Genomic DNA, 20,178 nt, shown 5'->3' with positions numbered 1-20,178 from the left:
GCTTTGGATAAACAGGTAGCTAGCTAATGGAGTGAATAGGGAATATTCTCCATAACCCGTCCTCAGAAAAACACTTTGCCACATTTCCTGTTACAAATAAAAACGTGTTTATTTATTTAAATTTATTTTTTAGTCATTTAGCAGACACTCTTATCCAGAGAAATTTACAGTTAATGAGTGCATACATTTTTTTTTTCTCCATATTGCAGTGCAATGCAATAGAAAACATTTAGCAATGTTATTAGGAACATATTACTTACACCAACATTTTATTTAGTGAATCAAAAACAAATAGCCTATATTTGGGAATAAATATACTGTGCCATGGATTAGTAAATAAAAAATCTAGTTAACATTTAGACAGAATATTAAAATAGTCTCATTTTATGGTGGAGTCTGTTGCGGGAAATCTAAAATGCAAGTTTATTTACTAAACATATCCCCAACAGTCCATACTGCTTCCCTGATCAACGACCACAACCAAAAGTCTTGTTCCACTCCTCATAGAGCTTCAGGTCTTTGGCTGAGACGCTGGGCCTCACGATTCTCAGGGCCTCCTGGAAGTCACAGTGGAGGATGGGCCGCACCTGGTCGGGGGTGATGGTGGCAATGTCACTGAGCTGGATGCTCCGGATGGGGCCTAGCGCTGCCTCCCGGCACAGCCCTGTCATATCGGCCCCGGAAAAGCCCTCCGTCCCTGTGACCACGTTCTCCAGCTCGTCCTCTCCCAGCTGGCTCTTCTCGCAGGCCATGAGGTTAGAGACTATCTGCCGTCGTGCAGCTGCCTCGGGAAGGGGGATGTAGAGGCGCTTGGCAAGGCGGCGCCTGGCTGCCTCATCTATCTCCTGAGGGCGGTTGGTGGCCCCCACCACCAGGATGCGGTCTTCGGCTGAGGTGGCCGCCCCGTCCAACTGAACCAGGAACTCCGTCTTTATCCGTCGGGATGAGTCGTGCTCCCCATCCGTACGCTGGGACAGCAGAGAGTCGATCTCGTCGATGAAGATGACTGCTGGCTGGTGGCAGCGGGCGATGGCAAAGAGTGCTCTCACCATTTTCTCTCCCTCCCCCACCCACTTTGAGGTGAGAGATGAGGCACTGATGCTGAAGAAGGTGGCGCCTGACTGGCAAGCGATGCACTTCCCAATCAGAGTTTTTCCTGTCCCCGGGGGCCCAAATAGGAGGATGCCTTTGGGTGGACCACGGAGGCCAGTGAAGATGTCAGGCCGGAGCATAGGCCACACCACAATCTCCTTGATGGTGGCTTTGGCAAACTCCAGGCCAGCAATGTCGTCCCAGGCTACGGGCGGCCCGTGGTCCATAATTTCACTCATGATCAGCTCGATGATCTTGGGCTCAAAGTTTTTCAGACGCTCGTCCACTGGCTGAGTCTCCTGGGCATTGTTGCTACCGACCCCACCCTCCTCGTCCTCCTGCCTTGGCATGGGGGACACAAATTTGGAAAATGTCCCCCGTGGCCTGTTGGCCCCCAGTGACTTCTTAGTGGCACTCCCCATGGCAGCCGCCATCCCAGGGGGCTGCTGAGCTCTCTGGGGCTGGTGGGAGTGCTTTTTCTGCTGATCAACAATAAACTGCTCCCTTGCTGTTTTGAAGTTAGTGCCACCACCACGTGGATCTTGCCCTGCCTGGCCTCCAGATGCCCCCACTCTGCCATTCTCTCCACAGGAGTTGTAGAATGTCTTCCTCTTGGATGGGTTAGAGTTGAAGAAGACAGACTGGTTACCTTCAGGCCCTGGGTTTGGTTGTGGTGGAGCTGAGGAGTGCTGGCCAAACAGAGACTGAGCCCTTGCTGAAAGGCCAGCAGAGGAATGGGGGTGGCTGGGGACTCCCTCAGGGACTCTTGGTCTCTCTGCAGTAACACTCCGTAAATTGCTGAAAGTGCTGTTGCCCGCAGCCTTGGGCCATGATGTGGGTCCCGAGGGTTTGAATGGAGGCTCTGCAGCTCTGAGTCCAGTGGAGGGAACAACAGGCATGGAGCTGCCTCTGCTCTCTTGTCCAACAGAGATATTAACATCTGCAGGTGCCACCAGGGACTTTCCACCCCCTGTCCCAGCCTGAATCATCTTCTGCACGCACGGCAGCTCCAGCACACTCGCAGTTGTCAGGGACGACTCCCATTTGTCGCTGTGGTTCCTCTGACTGCGGGCCAGGTGCAGCGCGCTCTCTGCATAGTTGTTAAGCCCCGTGCGAGGGTCGTCCGAGTCCAGCACTGCGGCATAGCGCTCCGAGTAAGTCCTGAGCAGGCTGGCCGTGCCGGCCTGAGAGAGCTGGGAGCTCGCCCATGCATATTGAATGGCGAGGATGTGCGCCCGATAGGCGTCTGCCGTCTGCTCAGGTGCGCAGGTGCCAGATGAAATGTCAAAGGACCTCCTCTGCCACTCGCCCAGGTGTGCACCACTCATGCCTGGCGTGCTCCAGCCTGTTTGAGAAATGGGGGACAGGAGTCATTAAAAATGCATGACCCAAGAAGCAGCCAGGCAAACAACAATACACACACACTCAGAAGACACACTCATTTTATAAATTCCATGAGCCTCAGTAAGTTGTGTTGACAGCCTTGTCTCATAGACTAGACTTAACATAGTAAATCCGGGACACTCAAATGAGTATGATATGTTATGTTTGGTATGGTTACATTAAGACAGAAGGTTACTTAAGGCAAAAACGAAAGGAGGGTGGTTGGTCAGGGTGGGTGTATAACGCGAACGTCTAGCAACCCAAAGTTTCCGTGTTCAAATCTCATCACTGACAACTTTAGCAACTTATTACTTTTCAGCTACTTTGTAACTACTTAGCATGTTAGTTAACCCTTCCCCTAACCTTAACCCTTTAACCAAACTCCTAACCTTAACCCCTAACCTAGCTAACATTAGCCATCTAGCTAACATTAGTATTAGCCACCAAACCACAAATTGGACTTCGTAACATATTGTACGAACTGCAATTCGTAACATATCATACGAAATGGATGATGGACATCCACAAATGAATACATACTCGTCATAAGACGGCATTCCCCTCGACCACTCCCACAAATTGGGGAAAACAAACATTATTTTCCATCGACTCCCATTGTAAAAGAGCCAACTTTGTCATCGATTTTTATTTGTACAGAAATAACAAAACATGCCGAAAAGCTGCTGCGTTGTTCAATGTACAAATCCTGACATAAGGTTCGCAATGCTCCCAGGTAGGGAAATAGAGCATGTGAGAAGAGCCCTGTGACTTCAGATTATTCAGCGTGGTGTCTAAGTAGGCTACACGTAGCTGGTGTCCAAGTAGGCTACACGTAGCTATATGTGTGGAAAACATTCCATCAAAGGTAAGATACAGGGGTTAAAGCAACAATAACAAAAAACATGACTGATCTCAAATCGATTGTCTGGGACCAAGTTAACCTCCCCTTTCATGTAAGAAAGTCATGACCATAATGCTTTTAGGGAAAGAGGATCATTTTGTACATGTATTAAACTGTGAGTCTGACCAATTCCAGTCCCCTTGCTTAGGGGGTCCGGGCTCCTTCCCAGGATAATCTTTATGTAGAAGGACTGAGTAGCTCAGTTCTGGTGACTTTATAAAAAGACATTCTACTCCAAAATGTATGAAAATAAAATGATGCTGACACCATCTAAAATATAATTTCCACCTCCTGAAATGGGCCCAATAACTTATTAGTAAACATTATGTTAACATTATTTGAGCATATTGGACCATGGTCTATATTTTCAGATGTGCTATTAGCAATAAGCATTATCACCTGTAGCCAACTGCTGAAGCATAGTGGCTATAAAATGCACATAGGCTGAAGCATGGGATTTGTCCATCTGCATTTACCCCTTTGGACAGAACATCCTGATTGTTATTATTTTTTATATATATATATATATATATATATATATATATGAATATTTTACGTTTTTAGTCATTATTATTCACTCAAAATTCAATTGCGTTTTGTTTCTATTACAATGTACAGTGCCTTCATAAAGTATTCACACCCATTTAATCTTTCCACATTTTGTTGTGTTACAGCCTGAAAAATGGATTAAATTGAGATTTTCTTTCTTCCTCACTGGCCTACACAAGTGGAATTATGTTTTTCGAAATGTTTACAAATTCATTAAATGAAAAGCTGAAATGTCTTGAGTCAATAAGTATTCAACCCCTTTCTTATAGCAAGCCTAAATAAGTTCAGGAATAAAAAATAGCTTAACAAGTCACATAATAAGTTGCAAGGACTCAATAGTGTTTAACATGATTTTTTAATGACTACCTCATCTCTGTACCCACACATATCTGTAAGGTCCCTCAGTCGAGCAGTGAATTTCAAACACAGATTCAACCACAAAGACCAGGGAGGTTTTCCAATGCCTCGCAAAGAAGGGCAACTATTGGTAGATGGTTAAACATTTAAAAAGCAGACATTGAATATCCTTTGAGCATGGTGACGTTATGAATTACACTTTGGATGGAGTACCAATACACCCAGTCACTACAAAGATACAGGTGTCCTTCCTAACTCAGTTGACAGAGAGGAAGGAAACCGCCCAGAGATTTCACCATGAGGCCAATTGTGCCTTTAAAACAGTTACAGAGTTCAATGGCTGTGATAGGAGAACACCGAGGATGGATCAACAACATTGTAGTTACTCCACAATACTAACCTAATTGACAGAGGGAAAAGAAGGAAGCCTTTTCAGAATTTAAAAAAAATCCAAAACATGCAACTTTTTGTCCTGAATACAAAGTTTTATGTTTGGGGCAAATCCAATACAACACATTACTGAGTACCACTCTTCATATTTTCAAGCATAGTGGTGGCTGCATCATGTTATGGGTATGCTTGTAATAGTTAAGGACTGGGGAGTTTTTCAGCATAAAAAAGAAACGTAATTAAGCTAAGCACAGGCAGAATCCTAGAGGAAAAGCTGGTTCAGTCTGTTTTCCACCAGACAGTGGGAGATGAATTCACCTTGCAGCAGGACAATAACCTAAAACACAAGGCCAAATCTACACTGGAGTTGCTTACAAAGAAGACAGTGAATGTTCCAGAGTGGCCGAGTTACAGTTTTGACTTAAATCTGCTTGACAATCTATGGCAAGACTTGAAAATTGTTGTCTAGCAATGATCAACAACCAATTGGACTGAGATTGAAGAATTTTGAAAATAATAATGGGCAAATATTGTACAATCCAGCTGTGCAAAGCTCTTAGAGACTTACCGAGAAAGACTCACAGCTGTAGTTGCTGCCAAAGGTGATTCTAACATGTATTGACTCAGGGGTGTGAATACTTGTGTAAATTACATATTTCTGTATTTCATTTTCAATAAATTGGCAAAAATGTCTAAAAATATGTTTTCACTTTGTCATTATGGGGTATTGTGTGTAGATGTGTGAGAAAAAAATTGATACAATACATTTTGAATTCAGGCTGTAACAACAAAATGTGGAATAAGTCAAGGGGTATGATTACTTTCTGAAGGCACTGTATGTCATTGCCATTTTAAGACGTCATTGCCCCTTTAAGAGCTCTGTTGCAGCTGCGCCTAAGAGCAAATGTATGCTTGATCCGAAAATGTGGTCGGTGTCGCCGTATGGATGGAGTGACGCAATTGCGAAGCCTCCGGAGGAACGCAGAGGCCAAATTGTGTTCCGTACCGTATCACTGTGTGCCTTTCACATTTTTTTACAATGCGGAGGGCTCTGTATAGCTCCGCATTGACATGATTGGTTGACGGTAGGTGAGGGCGGGAGGTCCGGTATAAACACAAACTCACTTCCTTGACAACTTCCTTCACAACAGCTCTGCGCTGCTTGGCAAAGCGCAATAAGTATGAACGCCCTGACTTCTGCAGAGGCCATATCACCGTAAATGCTGCATGGCCAATGCAGATGTTGGAATAACCATGCAGCTCCTTTAAAAAAGGGGTCTACAGACAATAGCAAACAGGGCCAATGGAGCGTAGCGCAGTGTTGCAATGTCTTTTTTCGTCACAAAAGGGACGGCTCCTTGTAATATGCTCTGTCATTCGTTGCAGTTTTTACCTGCCTGGAAATTGAGACCCGACGTATCATTCCTTGCGAATACTGGGGGGCAGTATTGAGTAAGTTTTGCAACGGAAGTCCCGCCCCTGTGTCTACATCACATCTTTCCCAGCATCCTTTCTGGTATAAACACAGAAGAGATGGACGTTCTGCTACTTCGCTTCTACTACTCACAAGCTTCCTTTTTTGTGGTTTTTATTTTGAGATTTGCTAAATGCAATTATGTCTATGTCCAGTTTAGAGGAGCGTCTGTGCAAGCAGGTGAGACAATACGAGAACGTTTACAACTCTTCGATGCAGTTGTATTCGGACAAGCAAGGAAAAGACAACAACTAGAGGGAGATATCACGAAATTTGAACACTGAAACTGATATCAAAGAAACATTGAAAAATACTTGGGACCGGTATGTTCGCATTCTGAAAAGGGTGAAGGAGATGAGGAGTGGGGCTGCCGGTGTGTGTCCCACCGATTGTCAGACAACTGGATTGGCTTAGTGTTCACGTGAAACATCGTCAGACAGACACCAATATGCCAGATACGGTATGTACTCGTCATGCAGCTCTTTTCTGGTTGGGAGAAAATATGAGTGGGAAATATGTGGTGTCTGTGTTACCATAAGATTAGCAGGGCTAGTTCAAACATCAGAAAACAGACAGTGTGTTGTGTGTGTGTTAATTAGATTGAGATGTTTATGAAATCAGTTCTTTTGAGTAAACATTTTAACTCAAAAGGAGCCCATGGAGGGGTTTTAAGATGGCGAATACAATGCAAGCAATCTGCTTGTAGGTGTTGGAGGGGGGTGGTGTTTTGGACAGTCCAGTGATGGAGCTGAGCCCTAAGGGCCCATCTACAGGTGGTTCATCGCCCCTTGATTCATCATCTCTCTGGCCTGGTTCATCACCTCTCCGGCCCCTCTCCCCAACGCCCCTTCTCACCAACACCCAACCCACCGTCCAGGTGCACCTGTGCTCTATGCCCTGCAACTCCATCAACCTCCACCCCATCTCCCCTACTCAGCTCCAATGGTTGGAAGAGGAAGACAGCTGAACAGTGGCGAGACGTCATTCAGGGCAGCTGGGGCAGCACCTGTTTTGAGCCCCACCTGTTTAGCTAAAGAATATACACTGCTCAAAAAAATTAAGGGAACACTAAAATAACACATCCTAGATCTGAATGAATGAAATAATCTTATTAAATACTTTTTTCTTTACATAGTTGAATGTGCTGACAACAAAATCACACAAACATTTTCAATGGAAATCAAATTTATTAACCCATGGAGGTCTGGATTTGGAGTCACCCTCAAAATTAAAGTGGAAAACCACACTACAGGCTGATCCAACTTTGATGTAATGTCCTTAAAACAAGTCAAAATGAGGCTCAGTAGTGTGTGTGGCCTCCACGTGCCTGTATGACCTCCCTACAACGCCTGGGCATGCTCCTGATGAGGTGGCGGATGGTCTCCTGAGGGATATCCTCCCAGACCTGGACTAGAGCATCCGCCAACTCCTGGACAGTCTGTGGTGCAACGTGGCATTGGTGGATGGAGCGAGACATGATGTCCCAGATGTGCTCAATTGGATTCAGGTCTGGGGAACGGGCGGGCCAGTCCATAGCATCAATGCCTTCCTCTTGCAGGAACTGCTGACACACTCCAGCCACATGAGGTTTAGCATTGTCTTGCATTAGGAGGAACCCAGGGCCAACCGCACCAGCATATGTTCTCACAAGGGGTCTGAGGATCTCATCTCGGTACCTAATGGCAGTCAGGCTACCTCCGGCGAGCACATGGAGGGCTGTGCGGCCCCCCAAAGAAATGCCACCCCACACCATGACTGACCCACCGCCAAACCGGTCATGCTGGAGGATGTTGCAGGCAGCAGAACGTTCTCCACGGCGTCTCCAGACTCTGTCACGTCTGTCACGTGCTCAGTGTGAACCTGCTTTCATCTGTGAAGAGCACAGGGCGCCAGTGGCGAATTTGCCAATCTTGGTGTTCTCTGGCAAATGCCAAATGTCCTGCACGATGTTGGGCTGTAAGAACAACCCCCACCTGTGGACGTCGGGCCCTCATACCACCCTCATGGAGTCTGTTTCTGACTGTTTGAGCAGACACATGCACATTTGTGGCCTGCTGGAGGTCATTTTGCAGGGCTCTGGCAGTGCTCCTCCTGCTCCTCCTTGCACAAAGGCGGAGGTAGCGGTCCTGCTGCTGGGTTGTTGCCCTCCTACGGCCTCCTCCACGTCTCCTGATGTACTGGCCTGTCTCCTGGTAGCGCCTCCATGCTCTGGACACTACGCTGACAGACACAGCAAACATTCTTGCCACAGCTCGCATTGATGTGCCATCCTGGATGAGCTGCACTACCTGAGCCACTTGTGTGGGTTGTAGACTCCGTCTCATGCTACCACTAGAGTGAAAGCACCGCCAGCATTCAAAAGTGACCAAAACATCAGCCAGGAAGCATAGGAACTGAGAAGTGGTCTGTGGTCACCACTTGCAAAACCAGTCCTTTATTGGGGGTGTCTTGCTAATTGCCTATAATTTCCACCTGTTGTCTATTCCATTTGCACAACAGCATGTGACATTTATTGTCAATCAGTGTTGCTTCCTAAGTGGACAGTTTGATTTCACAGAAGTGTGATTGACTTGGAGTTACATTGTGTTGTTTAAGTGTTCCCTTTATTTTTTTTGAGCAGTGTATATACAGCACCAGTCAAATGTTTGGACACACCTACTCATTCAAGGGTTATTCTTTATTTTTACTATTTTCTACATTGTAGAATAATAGTGAAGACATCAAAACTTTGAAATAACTCATATGGAATCATGTAGTAACCAAAACAGTGTTAACTAAATCAAAATATATTTTATATTTATGATTCTTCAAAGTAGCCACCATTTGCCTTGATGACAGCTTTGCACACTCTTGGCATTCTCTCAACCAGATTCATGAGGTAGTCACCTGGAATGCATTTCAATTAACAGGTGTGCCTTCTTAAAAGTTAATTTGTGGAATTGCTTTCCTTAATGCGTTTGAGCCAATCAGTTTTGTTATGACAAGGTAGGGTTTGTATACAGAAGATAGCCCTATTTGGTAAAATACCTATTCCATATTATGGCAAGAACAGCTCAAATAAGCAAAGAGAAACAACAGTCCATCATTACTTTAAGACATGAGTTTCTTCAAGTGCAGTCGCAAAAACCATCAAGCGCTATGATGAAACAGGCTCTCATGAGGACCACCACAGGAAAGGAAGACCCAGAGTTACCTCTGCTGCAGAGGATAAGTTCAATAGAGTTAACTGCACCTCAGACTGCAGCCCAAAGAAATTCAAGTTCAAGTAACAGACACATCTCAACATCAACTGTTCAGAGGAGACTGCGTGACTCAGGCCTTCATGGTCGAATTGCTGCAAAGAAACCACAACTAAAGGACACCAATACGAAGAAGAGACTTGCTTGGGACAAGAAACACGAGCAATGGACATTATACTGGTGGAAATATGTCCTTTGGTCTGATGAGTCCAAATTTGAGATCTTTGGTTCCAACCGCTGTGTCTTTGTGAGACGCAGAGTAGGTGAACAGATGATCTCCGCATGTGTGGTTCCCACCGTGAAGCATGGAGGAGGTGGTGTGATGGTGTGGGGGTGCTTTGCTGGTGACACTGTCAGTGATTTATTTAGAATTCAAGGCACACTTAACCAGCATGGCTACCACAGCATTCTGCAGCGATACGCCATCCCATCTGGTTTGCGCTTAGTGGGAATATCATTTGTTTTTCAACAGGACAATGACCCAAAACACACCTCCAGGCTGTGAAAGGGCTATTTGACCAAGAAGGAGAGTGAATTACTTCGACTAACCGGTGCCCCCGCACATTGACTCGGTACCGGTACCCCCTGTATTTAGCCTCACTATTGTTACTTTTACTGCTGCTCTTTAATTATTTGTTACTTTTAGGATTATTTAATATTTTTTAAATATTTTTGGGGGGTATTCTTTTTAAAACTGCATTGTTGGTTAAGGGCTTGTAAGTAAGCATTTCACTGTAAGGTCTACACCTGTTGTATTCGGCGCATGTGACAAATACAATTTGATTTGATTTGATTTGTATCAGATGACCTGGCCTCCACAATCACTCGACCTCAACCCAATGGAGATGGTTTGGGATGAGTTGGACCGCAGAGTGAAGGAAAAGCAGCCAACAAGTGCTCAGCATATGTGGGAACTCCTTCAAGACTGTTGGAAAAGCATTCCTCATGAAGCTGGTTGAGAGAATGCCAAGTGTGTGCAATGCTGTCATCAAGGCAAAGGGTGGCTACTTTGAAGAATCTAAAATCTCAAATATATTTTGATTTGTTTAACACTTTTTTTGGTTACTACATGACTCCTTATGTGTTATTTCATAGTTTTGATGTCTTCACTATTACTCTACAATGTAGAAAATAGTAAAAATAAAGAAAAACCCTTGAATGAGTAGGTGTGTCCAAACTTTTGACTGATACTGTATATGTTTATTTAATTTTTTTTGCCTGTTTTGTATGTTATGTTGGCATTAATACATGTCATATCAGTTTGCAAACAATATAAAAAAAAGAGTCCTTGGCTTAATAAAGCCGCATACAAACATGGTCTCTTTTTTGCTTTCTTGAGTAAGGCAGCTCCAAAATGCAGGTGTTTCAGCCTAGCTCAGTGATTTCTGTGATGGTGGGGCAGCCAGCGGAAAATACATAGCGTAGGGGTTAGTAATGTTCTCTAGTTGCGCTTTGATTGGCTCAGTGTTCTGTCACTCATGGGGACACTACGTCCCCGCAAAATCTACGGGAGAGCTCGTAAATTCAAGCCCCTTGGGTGCTGCCATAGAGTTACATTAGAAGTGCCCATCCAAGAAGGCTCAAGGTCATTGGCCACAGATAAAATGACGTCAAATCACATTATATCTACCATAGCTTTGATTGGACTGATCATGTCAACATGATACTTTCAAAATCTTAGCTAGCAAGGTAGACAAGCAGTCATCATCATGAATCAAGTCGACAATCTACTGGCAAATCCTTTTCAATCTTTGACATATGAATAAAAATTATTGATAAAACGTATCGGTGCTCATCGGCCATTGGACATAAACATTACACAACAAGTTGGAAATAGCAAATTCAACAATGAGTGGTTGGAAGGAATCAGTGGCTAACCGCAAGCTTTGCAAAGCAATCACTAGCCTGCTATTCAGTGGAGAGGGTGTGTAGTCCAAGTCTGGGTTTAAGGTTCTCTTTTCCAAGGATAAACATTCACTCGCAACACACCATGGGCCAGAAAAGGTTGAATACATTGGCCATGCTATCAATCCAGCATGACTTCTGTCGTGTTCAAAACAACTGGAAACTCGGAACTGGGAAATCTCAGACTTCAGTGAGTTCAAGACAACTGGGAACTTGGGGAAGAAACGAGCTCCGACTGGGAAAATACGTTTTGAACAGTCATCCAACTCGGAATTCCAACTCGGGCCTCTTTCTAGAGCTCCAACCTGAAGATCACTGACGTCATGATTCGACCTTGTTCCCAGTTGTCTTGAAAGCACCATAAATCCAGAGAATGCCAGACTTTGATGACAATGTTTGATGACAAAATTTGCCCGCGAGAAGGACCGCCGCACCACCACCTTCCTGTTCAAGTGAGCACAGCACAACCCAAGGTCCAAAAATGTATTGTATGCTGCTGCATAAATAATGTAATACAGTGCCTTGCAAAAGTATTCATCCCCCTTGGCGTTTTTCCTATTCTGTTGCATTACAACCTGTAATTTAAATGGATTTATATTTGGATTTAATGTAATGGACATACACAAAATAGTCAAAATTGGTGGTGAAAAAAATTACTTGTTTCAAAAAATGCTAAAAAATGAATAACGGAAAAGTGGTGCGTGCATATGTATTCACCCCCTTTGCTATGAAGACCCTAAATAAGATCTGGTGCAACCAATTACCTTCAGAAGTCACATAATTAGTTAAATAAAGTCCACCTGTGTGCTATCTAAGTGTAACATGATCTGTCACATGATCTCAGTATATATACACACCTGTTCTGAAAGGCCCCAGAGTCTGCAACACCACTAAGCAAGGGGCACCACCAAGCAAGCGGCACTATGAAGACCAAGGAGCTATCCAAACAGGTCAGGGACAAAGTTGTGGAGAAGTACAGATCAGGGTTGGGTTATAAAAAAATATCAGAAACTTTGAACATCCCAGGAAGCACCATTAAATCCATTATTAAAAAATGGAAAGAATATGGCCAAACCTGCCAAGAGAGGGCAGCCCACCAAAACTTATGGACCAGGCAAGGAGGGCATTAATCAGAGGCAACAAAGAGACCAAAGATAACCCTGAAGGAGCTGCAAAGCTCCACAGCAGAGATTGGAGTATCTGTCCATAGGACCACTTTAAGCTGTACACTCCACAGAGCTGGGCTTTACGGAAGAGTGGCCAGAAAAAAGCCATTGCTTAAAGAAAAAAATAAGCAAACCTGTTTGGTGTTCGCCAAAAGGCATGTGGGAGACTCCCCGAAAACATATGGAAGAAGGTACTCTGGTCAGATGAGACTAAAATTGAGCTTTTTGGCCATCAAGGAAAACGCTATGTCTGGTGCAAACTAGGGGTGTAACGATCCATCTACTACAACGATGTATCGATTTATATTCCTATGATCCAACTACATCGATCTGTGCTCGGCGAGTTGGCCTTTTGGACAACATATATCAATCTAACATCGTTTTAAAATGTAATAAATCGATTGTATCGATACTAGGAAATAACCCATTGGATTTAAGCACGTCAGACTTTATATGGATGTTTTTTCTTAGCACTTTTAATGATAAAGGCTTTAAACATTACTCGATTCAGTCTGCCTATCCGTGACGTCATCGCCCCGCGCCAGCAGCAGCGCAAAGGCGCAAAGACAACAAAACATAGCATGGCGGACGACAGAGGAGAAGCCGACGAGCGAGAAATTATCAAGCCACCATTGCGGTCCTTACAAGAAAGAGGAATCTAGGAAACTTCACCTGCACTGTCCAGTATCCAGGTATTTATTTCAGTCACACTGGTTGAATTTTTGGCTAAAAGGTTACTGAATCGATTTCAAGTCACTGAATCGTTTCGGATCGTTCTAAATGAACCGATATCGTCCTTGAATCGTATCGACAACCACGAATCGTGATACAAATCGAATCGTTGTTAAAACGAATCGTTACACCCCTAGTGCAAACCCAACACCTCTCATCACCCCGAGAACACCATCTCCACAGTGAAGTGTGGTGGTGGCAGCATCATGCTGTGGGAATGTTTTTCCATCGGCAGGGACTGGGAAACTGGTCAGAATTGAAGGAATGATGGATGGCGCTAAATACAGGGAAATTCTTGAGGGAAACCTGTTTCAGTCTTCCAGAGATTTGAGACTGGGACGGCTGTTCACCTTCCAGCAGGACAATGACCCTAAGCATACTGCTAAAGCAGCACTCGAATGGTTTAAGGGGAAACATTGAAATGTCTTGGAATGGACTAGTCAAAGCCCAGACCTCAATCCAATTGAGAATCTGTGGTATGACTTAAAGATTCCTGTACACCAGCGGAACCCATCCAACTTGAAGGAGCTGAAGCAGTTTTGCCTTGAAGAATGGGCAAAAATCCCAGTGGCTAAATGTGCCAAGCTAATAGAAACATACCCCAAGAGACTTGCAGCTGTAATTGCTGCAAAAGGTGGCTCTACAAAGTATTGACTTTGGCGGGGGTGAATAATTATGCACGCTCAAGTTCAGTTTTTTGGTCTTATTTCTTGTTTGTTTCACAAGAAAAAATATTTTGCATCTTCAAGGTGGTAGGCATGTTGTGTAAATCAAACGATACAAACCCCCCAAAAATCCATTTAAATTCCAGGTTGTAAGGCAACAAAATTGCCAAGGGGGGTGAATACTTTCGCAAGCCACTGTATGCCAGGGAGATATGTATACTGTAGCTAAGAAAGCAATACTAAGTGTATGTTGTGTAGTAAGCTGTTAGTAGCCCATGTAGCCTATAGCCTGTTTTAGAGAAATGTAATCATCAAATATTGTAAACGCTTTCATTGTCTGCTTATATGCCTCCTTTATTTATCCTACGGTTCTGACTTGTTGTACAGGGAGAATACTGTAAGAATGGCCCATGTTCTGAATTCTGTCGCTGTACATTTCAAAAGTGCTGAACTAAGTTATAGACTACGTCCGTCCTAGCTCGCTCACTAATGTCTTAATCGAAATTACGGCTTGCCTCTTATCCGCACGTCGTTCCCTTATGCCAGAGTTTGTACATCTCAATTGCCAGTAGAAACCACATTTGTTTAGGCAAGTCAGCTATGTTAGTTTTTTTTAAGACAGAAAATGAGGCTGAATTAACTGTTTTGCTACCAGACAAGGCTCTGCTTTATGTAGGCTTTACTTTGTTTTTTTCCCCCTTTCATCACAGTTTTCACCTGTGTTTTACATTGCACTATTTTCCTTGTGATAGTAAATAAATATCTAAAAGGTCTGCAAATGTATTTGTCTGGATATTTGTACTTGTGGCTGAAAATATTACGGTTTTGAATCAGTCACTCAGTAAACTTGTACTGCTTTGTACATGAGCTATGTAGATGAGGTTAATGTCTTGGGGGTCTAGCCTTATTGTCTACAGCTGGACAGTCATTCTCACCCATTTAACATAGCAGGAAAGTTCTCATTGAAAGGCCACGACACGACAAGATCAGGTAAATATCTTGAGGGTCTAGCCTCCCAAAAAATATATGAAAAACTAAAACAAGGATGAAGTGACTCATTATAGTACTCTTTATTGTGATTTGTAAAGTGTGAATAATAAAAACAACTCAATCCAAACAGCAAAATCAAGTGTGTAGCTCACAACATGACACAAACAGTCATCAACCAGAAGAAGAGAATGTATGTGTGCACATGTTTTCCACATCACACTCCAACATTTACTGTAGGGTGCCACCTGTGATAGCAGCATCCTGGAAAGACACTTGACCAGCTGGTGTGAGGATGTAGTCCTTTGTGTTGTTGCATACGTCTATTGCAACTCTGGTTACCCTGTCTGCCGAAATGTTTCTTGGGTCCAGGAAGCTGGTGTACCCTTGTACCACCTGTCTCCACTCCTCTGGAAGTAGATCCCCAGTGGGTGTGGAGTGGTCAACAAATGTGGGGTTGATGTACCTTGTTGATGAATCTGTGTTGTCAGTGTCTGTGGTGCAAAGGTAGTTGTGGAGGGCCACGCAGGCCTTCACAATGGTCTCAGCTTTCTCTGGGGCAACCTCAAGGGCTCATCCCAGGATCCTCCATCTTGCAGCAAGGATCCCAAAGAAGTTCTCTGAAATCCTTCTGGCTCTTGAGTGGCGGTAGTTGTAGATCTTCTTGGCGTCATCAAGGCCTGAAGAACCTTTGAATAAAAGCGTTCCCATTAGTATTGAACAGGAACATGAAAGCTTTCAATTGTGTACTGTCATAACTGTGTAGCCTATACTTTGGAAAAAGGCCCCCCATCCTCTTATTGGGTTGCCATATCACTTTTGTGAGGCATATCATTACAATGTCTATATTGGTATAATGTTCACATCATATGTATGTAGTCACATGTATTTAGCGTATCTTTCCTGGATATGGTCGGTACCTTGCATTGCAGACTGCCATCAGGACCATTGAGAAAAATCCCTTGTAGTTGCAGAAATCGCTGCCAGAGTTTGCCTGATCTCGGATCCGAACATGTTGTCTGTAGACAGCTCATGCACAAAACGGATAATTTCAAGAATCCCCCAAATCTCTGGCGATTTCTGCCCATTGTGCCACAGAGGGATAAGGAACAAAATCTTCCTTCAGGACATGACAGATAGCGTGGGACACTTCCATGACGATGGCACAACTGTCGAGATTCCTAACTTATAAATTATACCTCGCAGCGATACTTTGCTGTGTGCTGCCACTCGCTAAAACACCGAAGGGTCACGGACATCCTTTCTGCAGCACTTATGGGCAAGCTGTGAGTAAAGTCGTCAAATCTGGCAACCGACATCCGAAAGTATTGAACATGTATTTCCACGTCAATGCTTCGCAGAGGTTGGACAAGATTCTCCATCGCATCGTCCCCTCTAAGTGTTCAGTGGATGAACTTGACATTTTCTCTCGCTTCCCCCCCCCCCTTCTCCTGAGTAGTAATAGTAGTTCAAGCTCTAGCAATTCAAATAGAGACATGTTTGCTTCTAAAAAGTTGTGTCGTAAAGCATAGAACACCAGACTAGCCTGACATGTAACTAGCATTTGTAAACAGGCATATAATACCGGATCCGGAAGTTCAAACGCCATCGCTAGCTAGAGTCAAAAAGAGTGACACCGCCCCTCTTGCTTGGTAAACTACGTTGGCTCCCCAAGCCCCCAGTGGATATACACTACACAAGGCATACTTCCTCTCTGGGTGGAACGCAACGAAAAAAGTCCGCTGTCCCAAAAAACCCGACTCCACCCACATACATAGATCAACCGAGTGGCGCTTGTAGCCGCCTTAAACCATTCTTCAAACTCCGGTTGTAAAACGATCGATGCCACACGCGCAATTGAAGGAGTATATAAATAAACGTGGTAGCAATGTAAAACTGGGATCCCCCTCTTTTTTTAAACAAAGGCCAAAACTGCTTTCAAACGTGTTTGCCTGGTGTTTGCATTAAGAATAGTTGTGCATTGACTCTAGCAACTTGAATGCGTCTCGAGATAAATATTTATCTCGCATAGAACACACAACAAGCCGACAAGGTAAATAGGTAAACTATTCTACTATGGAGTTGTCTGATTTTGTTTTAATAATAACAGTACATGGCAAAAAATAGGTGCACTGTAAAGTTACATCCTGAGTGATAAAGTATAGGCTTTTAATTACTTTGCCAGCAGCTACAGTAGGCTACACACCGCTGTCTGAGTTGAACTCTGCTGTAGAGCGCATTATTAAAGACTATTTAAGTCCCTTCATCGGAACATTGGAGTGTCAACAATCATGCGGAGAAAATAAAATATTTGAGAATATATTTATTTGGAATATATTTCGTAGAACAGACATGCTTCTGCCTGTATTTGGAAGTGTCATTTCCAAACCAGCAGACAAGAAAATGGTGTTTGAAAAAGGTCAAGTTTTTGCTGTGAGCCAAGGTAACCATGGCATGGGTTGTTTTCCCCCCAAGGCGGACGGGGCGGAGACGTTCTGTCTAATATCTGACTGAGTATACCAAACATAACATATCATATTAATTTGAGTGTCCTGGATTTTGTTGTTGTTGAGTGTGCTGGACCTACCCCTGAGTCTAGTTGGTGTTGAAGAGATCATCACATAACTTCTCTTATTCAATGTCAGTCATGTCAAGTAGCGAAATTTACATATTCTTAGCCATATGGCACATTACCAACTCCAGTTGGGATTATGAATATAACGTCCGAAAGTGGAAGATAATGTTTTAGGAAAATATTTACCCCCTGGACAATGTCCCCTACATTACTGTTGTCATTTGTGTTCAATGTTGTCTTTTTTTTACTCGTTCTGAGCATATTTTCATAACACCTGGCTGGATAACTAAGTGCAACGCGACTGAAACAAGACGACCTGGAACACAAATGACAACTGTAAATATTGCGGCCACATTTTGCAGGCAACCGGCCTAGGAAAATGGACAGCTTTATCAAAAATAACTGCTTGTTCTGTTAACATAGTGACTAGCAGTATTTCAATCTTCTCGATGGAGAAGTGTGGCATATCCCATCCCTGCAATGAGGTACGTTTTCCGAACAATATCTCGCGCCGGCTCCACGGTGTCTTAATGTAACAATGATTGCGTTCCGACCCAGTGCACCTAGTAAACAATCGCAGTAGGGTCGGTATCTTCTGGCAAGTTAGCTAGCTAGTTGGCTTAGCTAGCTAAGTTACCAACCTAACTGGCGTGTTAGACAGATCTCGACTTACCACAGATAAGTAACAAACAGTTGTAGCTGGAAAAATAGAGAAAATAACTTTTTGCACAATGGAAAAGTGGTTATATCCCATTCACAGGCACAACTGGCAGCACAAAAATGCTTCCCGCCGCGCCAAATCAGAATTGTTCTTCTTCTTCTGTGGATTTTATATGGCGGTTGGCAACCAACTTTAATGCGCATTACCGCCACCACCTGGACTGGAGTGTGGTCCAGAGACAGTGAAGATCTAAATACTACCCAATAATCTCGTCTCCCTAAGGAAACGAAATACATAATTAAATACTACATCCCCTGAAGATTTCCCCAGCAGTTCCCTTAATCCTGGCTCTTCGACCCCATTACTCCTCAAATCTAATAACAATCACTCCCTTTCTCTCACATATTTCTGGCACTGAAATAGAACATGTTCCACTGTCTCCATCTCCTCCTGACAATGATCACACCTCCCAGTCGGATGTTTCCCCACCACTTTCAATGTACTATTTAGTCTTGTGTGTCCCGGTCTCAGCCTTGTGACTACACTTTGCTCCCTTCTCTCTCGGCCTGAGGACCTCCCTGCCTCCACCTTTTCCTGGATCTTATACAGGGTTCTTCCCTTACTCTCCCTGTTCCACAACTCTTGCCACTTATTTTTAACCACTGTTCTTATTAATCCATTGGCTTCTGCTTTGCTGATTGACAATTCCATCTCAACATTAGGATGTTTAAGAACCTGCTTGGCAATAATATCCACTTCCTCATTCCCCTCTACTCCCACATGAGCTGGTACCCAGAGGAACATCACAAATACCCCCATCTGTTTCACCCTATACAAACACTGCAAAACCTCATACAATACATCCTGTCTGCTCTGAGACACACATGCATTTAAGCTCATCAATGCTGCACTGGAGTCAGAGCAGATGACTACTCTGTCTGGCCTCACCTCCTCCACCCACTCTGCAGCCAATAGTATGGCCAACAACTCCATTGTGTAAACAGATAAATGATCTGTTGCTCTTTTCGTCACTGCCACCTTAAACTCAGGAACACTAAAAGCTGCTCCTGTCCTCCCTGTTTTAGGGTCCTTAGATCCAGCTGTGAATATATTCAAGAAAGCATAGTATTGTGTTCTTAAATGTTCACTTACAACTGAATCTACTCCTTCCTCAACATCTCTTACCCTCTCAAGCAACCCTAGATATATCACTGGTTGTGGGAGAAACCAAGGTGGGATAGCAGGAAGAACCACAGAGGGGGTAAACTCCCTCCCAAACAACCCCATCTCTCTCGCCATGCCATTGCCTATCCACCCAAAGCTTGTATTCAGATTCCATTCATGTTCCCAGCACTCTAGGATAACCTTTTTTGTAGGATGTGTATCCTTATGTCCTTGTAGATTTACCCAATGTGTCATGGTTAGCTGTTGTCTTCTTAACTTTAACAGCATCTCTCCCAACTCTACCTGCATCGCTGCCACCGGGGAGGTCCTGAGTGCTCCACAACATATTCTTAGGGCTTGGGCCTAGATTACATCTAGCTTTTTAAAAGATGTCTGAGCTGCTGATCCATATGCTATACTTCCATAATCCAGTGATGGCCTTAACGGCGCTATATATATAATTTTCAACGCCATTCTATCTGCCCCCCACTCCATTCCTGACAAGCAACACATCACATTAAATATTTTCTTTCCTTTGACAACTACTCTGTTAATATGCTCTGCCCATGTCATGCGAGTGTCAAACCAGACCCCCAGGAACCTAAACCCTCCCACCCTCTCCTTATTCCTTCCATAGAACTTCAAGTATATTTCTTCCCCAACCTTCCTTCTAGAAAAAAACACAGTCTGTGTTTTCTCAACTGAAAACTTGAAGCTCCACCTGAGGGACCACTGCTCTACTTCACTAATCGCTTCTTGAACTCTTCTGGCTGTATGGGTAATATTTCTCCCTCTCTTCCACAGTGCTCCATCATCTGCAAACAATGACCTCCCAATATCAGGTACTCAAGGCACAGTACAGGATCCATTGTTCCCCTGCCTTTCCTGAACCCACTTTGATCTGGTGACATTAGTCCTCTACTCTCCAGAAAGTAAGT

At 43.9% G+C, this 20,178-nt stretch overlaps 1 protein-coding gene and 1 long non-coding RNA gene across 2 annotated transcripts; both read right to left on the bottom strand.

Annotated features, from left to right (window-relative positions):
- Positions 1-467: 467 nt before the first annotated feature.
- fignl1 (fidgetin-like 1) lies at positions 468-2,420 on the bottom strand (the record flags this gene model as incomplete). Its single annotated transcript, XM_084165037.1, has 1 exon — positions 468-2,420. One exon carries the CDS (start codon positions 2,418-2,420, stop codon positions 468-470), a length of 1,953 nt encoding a protein of 650 aa, XP_084021163.1.
- A 12,487-nt stretch (positions 2,421-14,907) lies between these two features.
- LOC311131922 lies at positions 14,908-16,423 on the bottom strand. The gene is made up of 2 exons (XR_014613472.1): positions 15,761-16,423; positions 14,908-15,529 (listed from the first exon to the last, which is right to left on the bottom strand). It is a non-coding gene; the product is annotated as an uncharacterized lncRNA (long non-coding RNA).
- Between the last annotated feature and the right edge of the window lie 3,755 nt (positions 16,424-20,178).

The sequence above is a fragment of the Coregonus lavaretus genome, assembly GCF_964263955.1.
Source record: "Coregonus lavaretus genome assembly, chromosome: 1".
NCBI lineage: Eukaryota > Metazoa > Chordata > Actinopteri > Salmoniformes > Salmonidae > Coregonus > Coregonus lavaretus.
The sequence above is the reverse complement of the archived record's forward strand: the minus strand, read 5'-3'. Positions and strand labels throughout refer to the sequence as shown.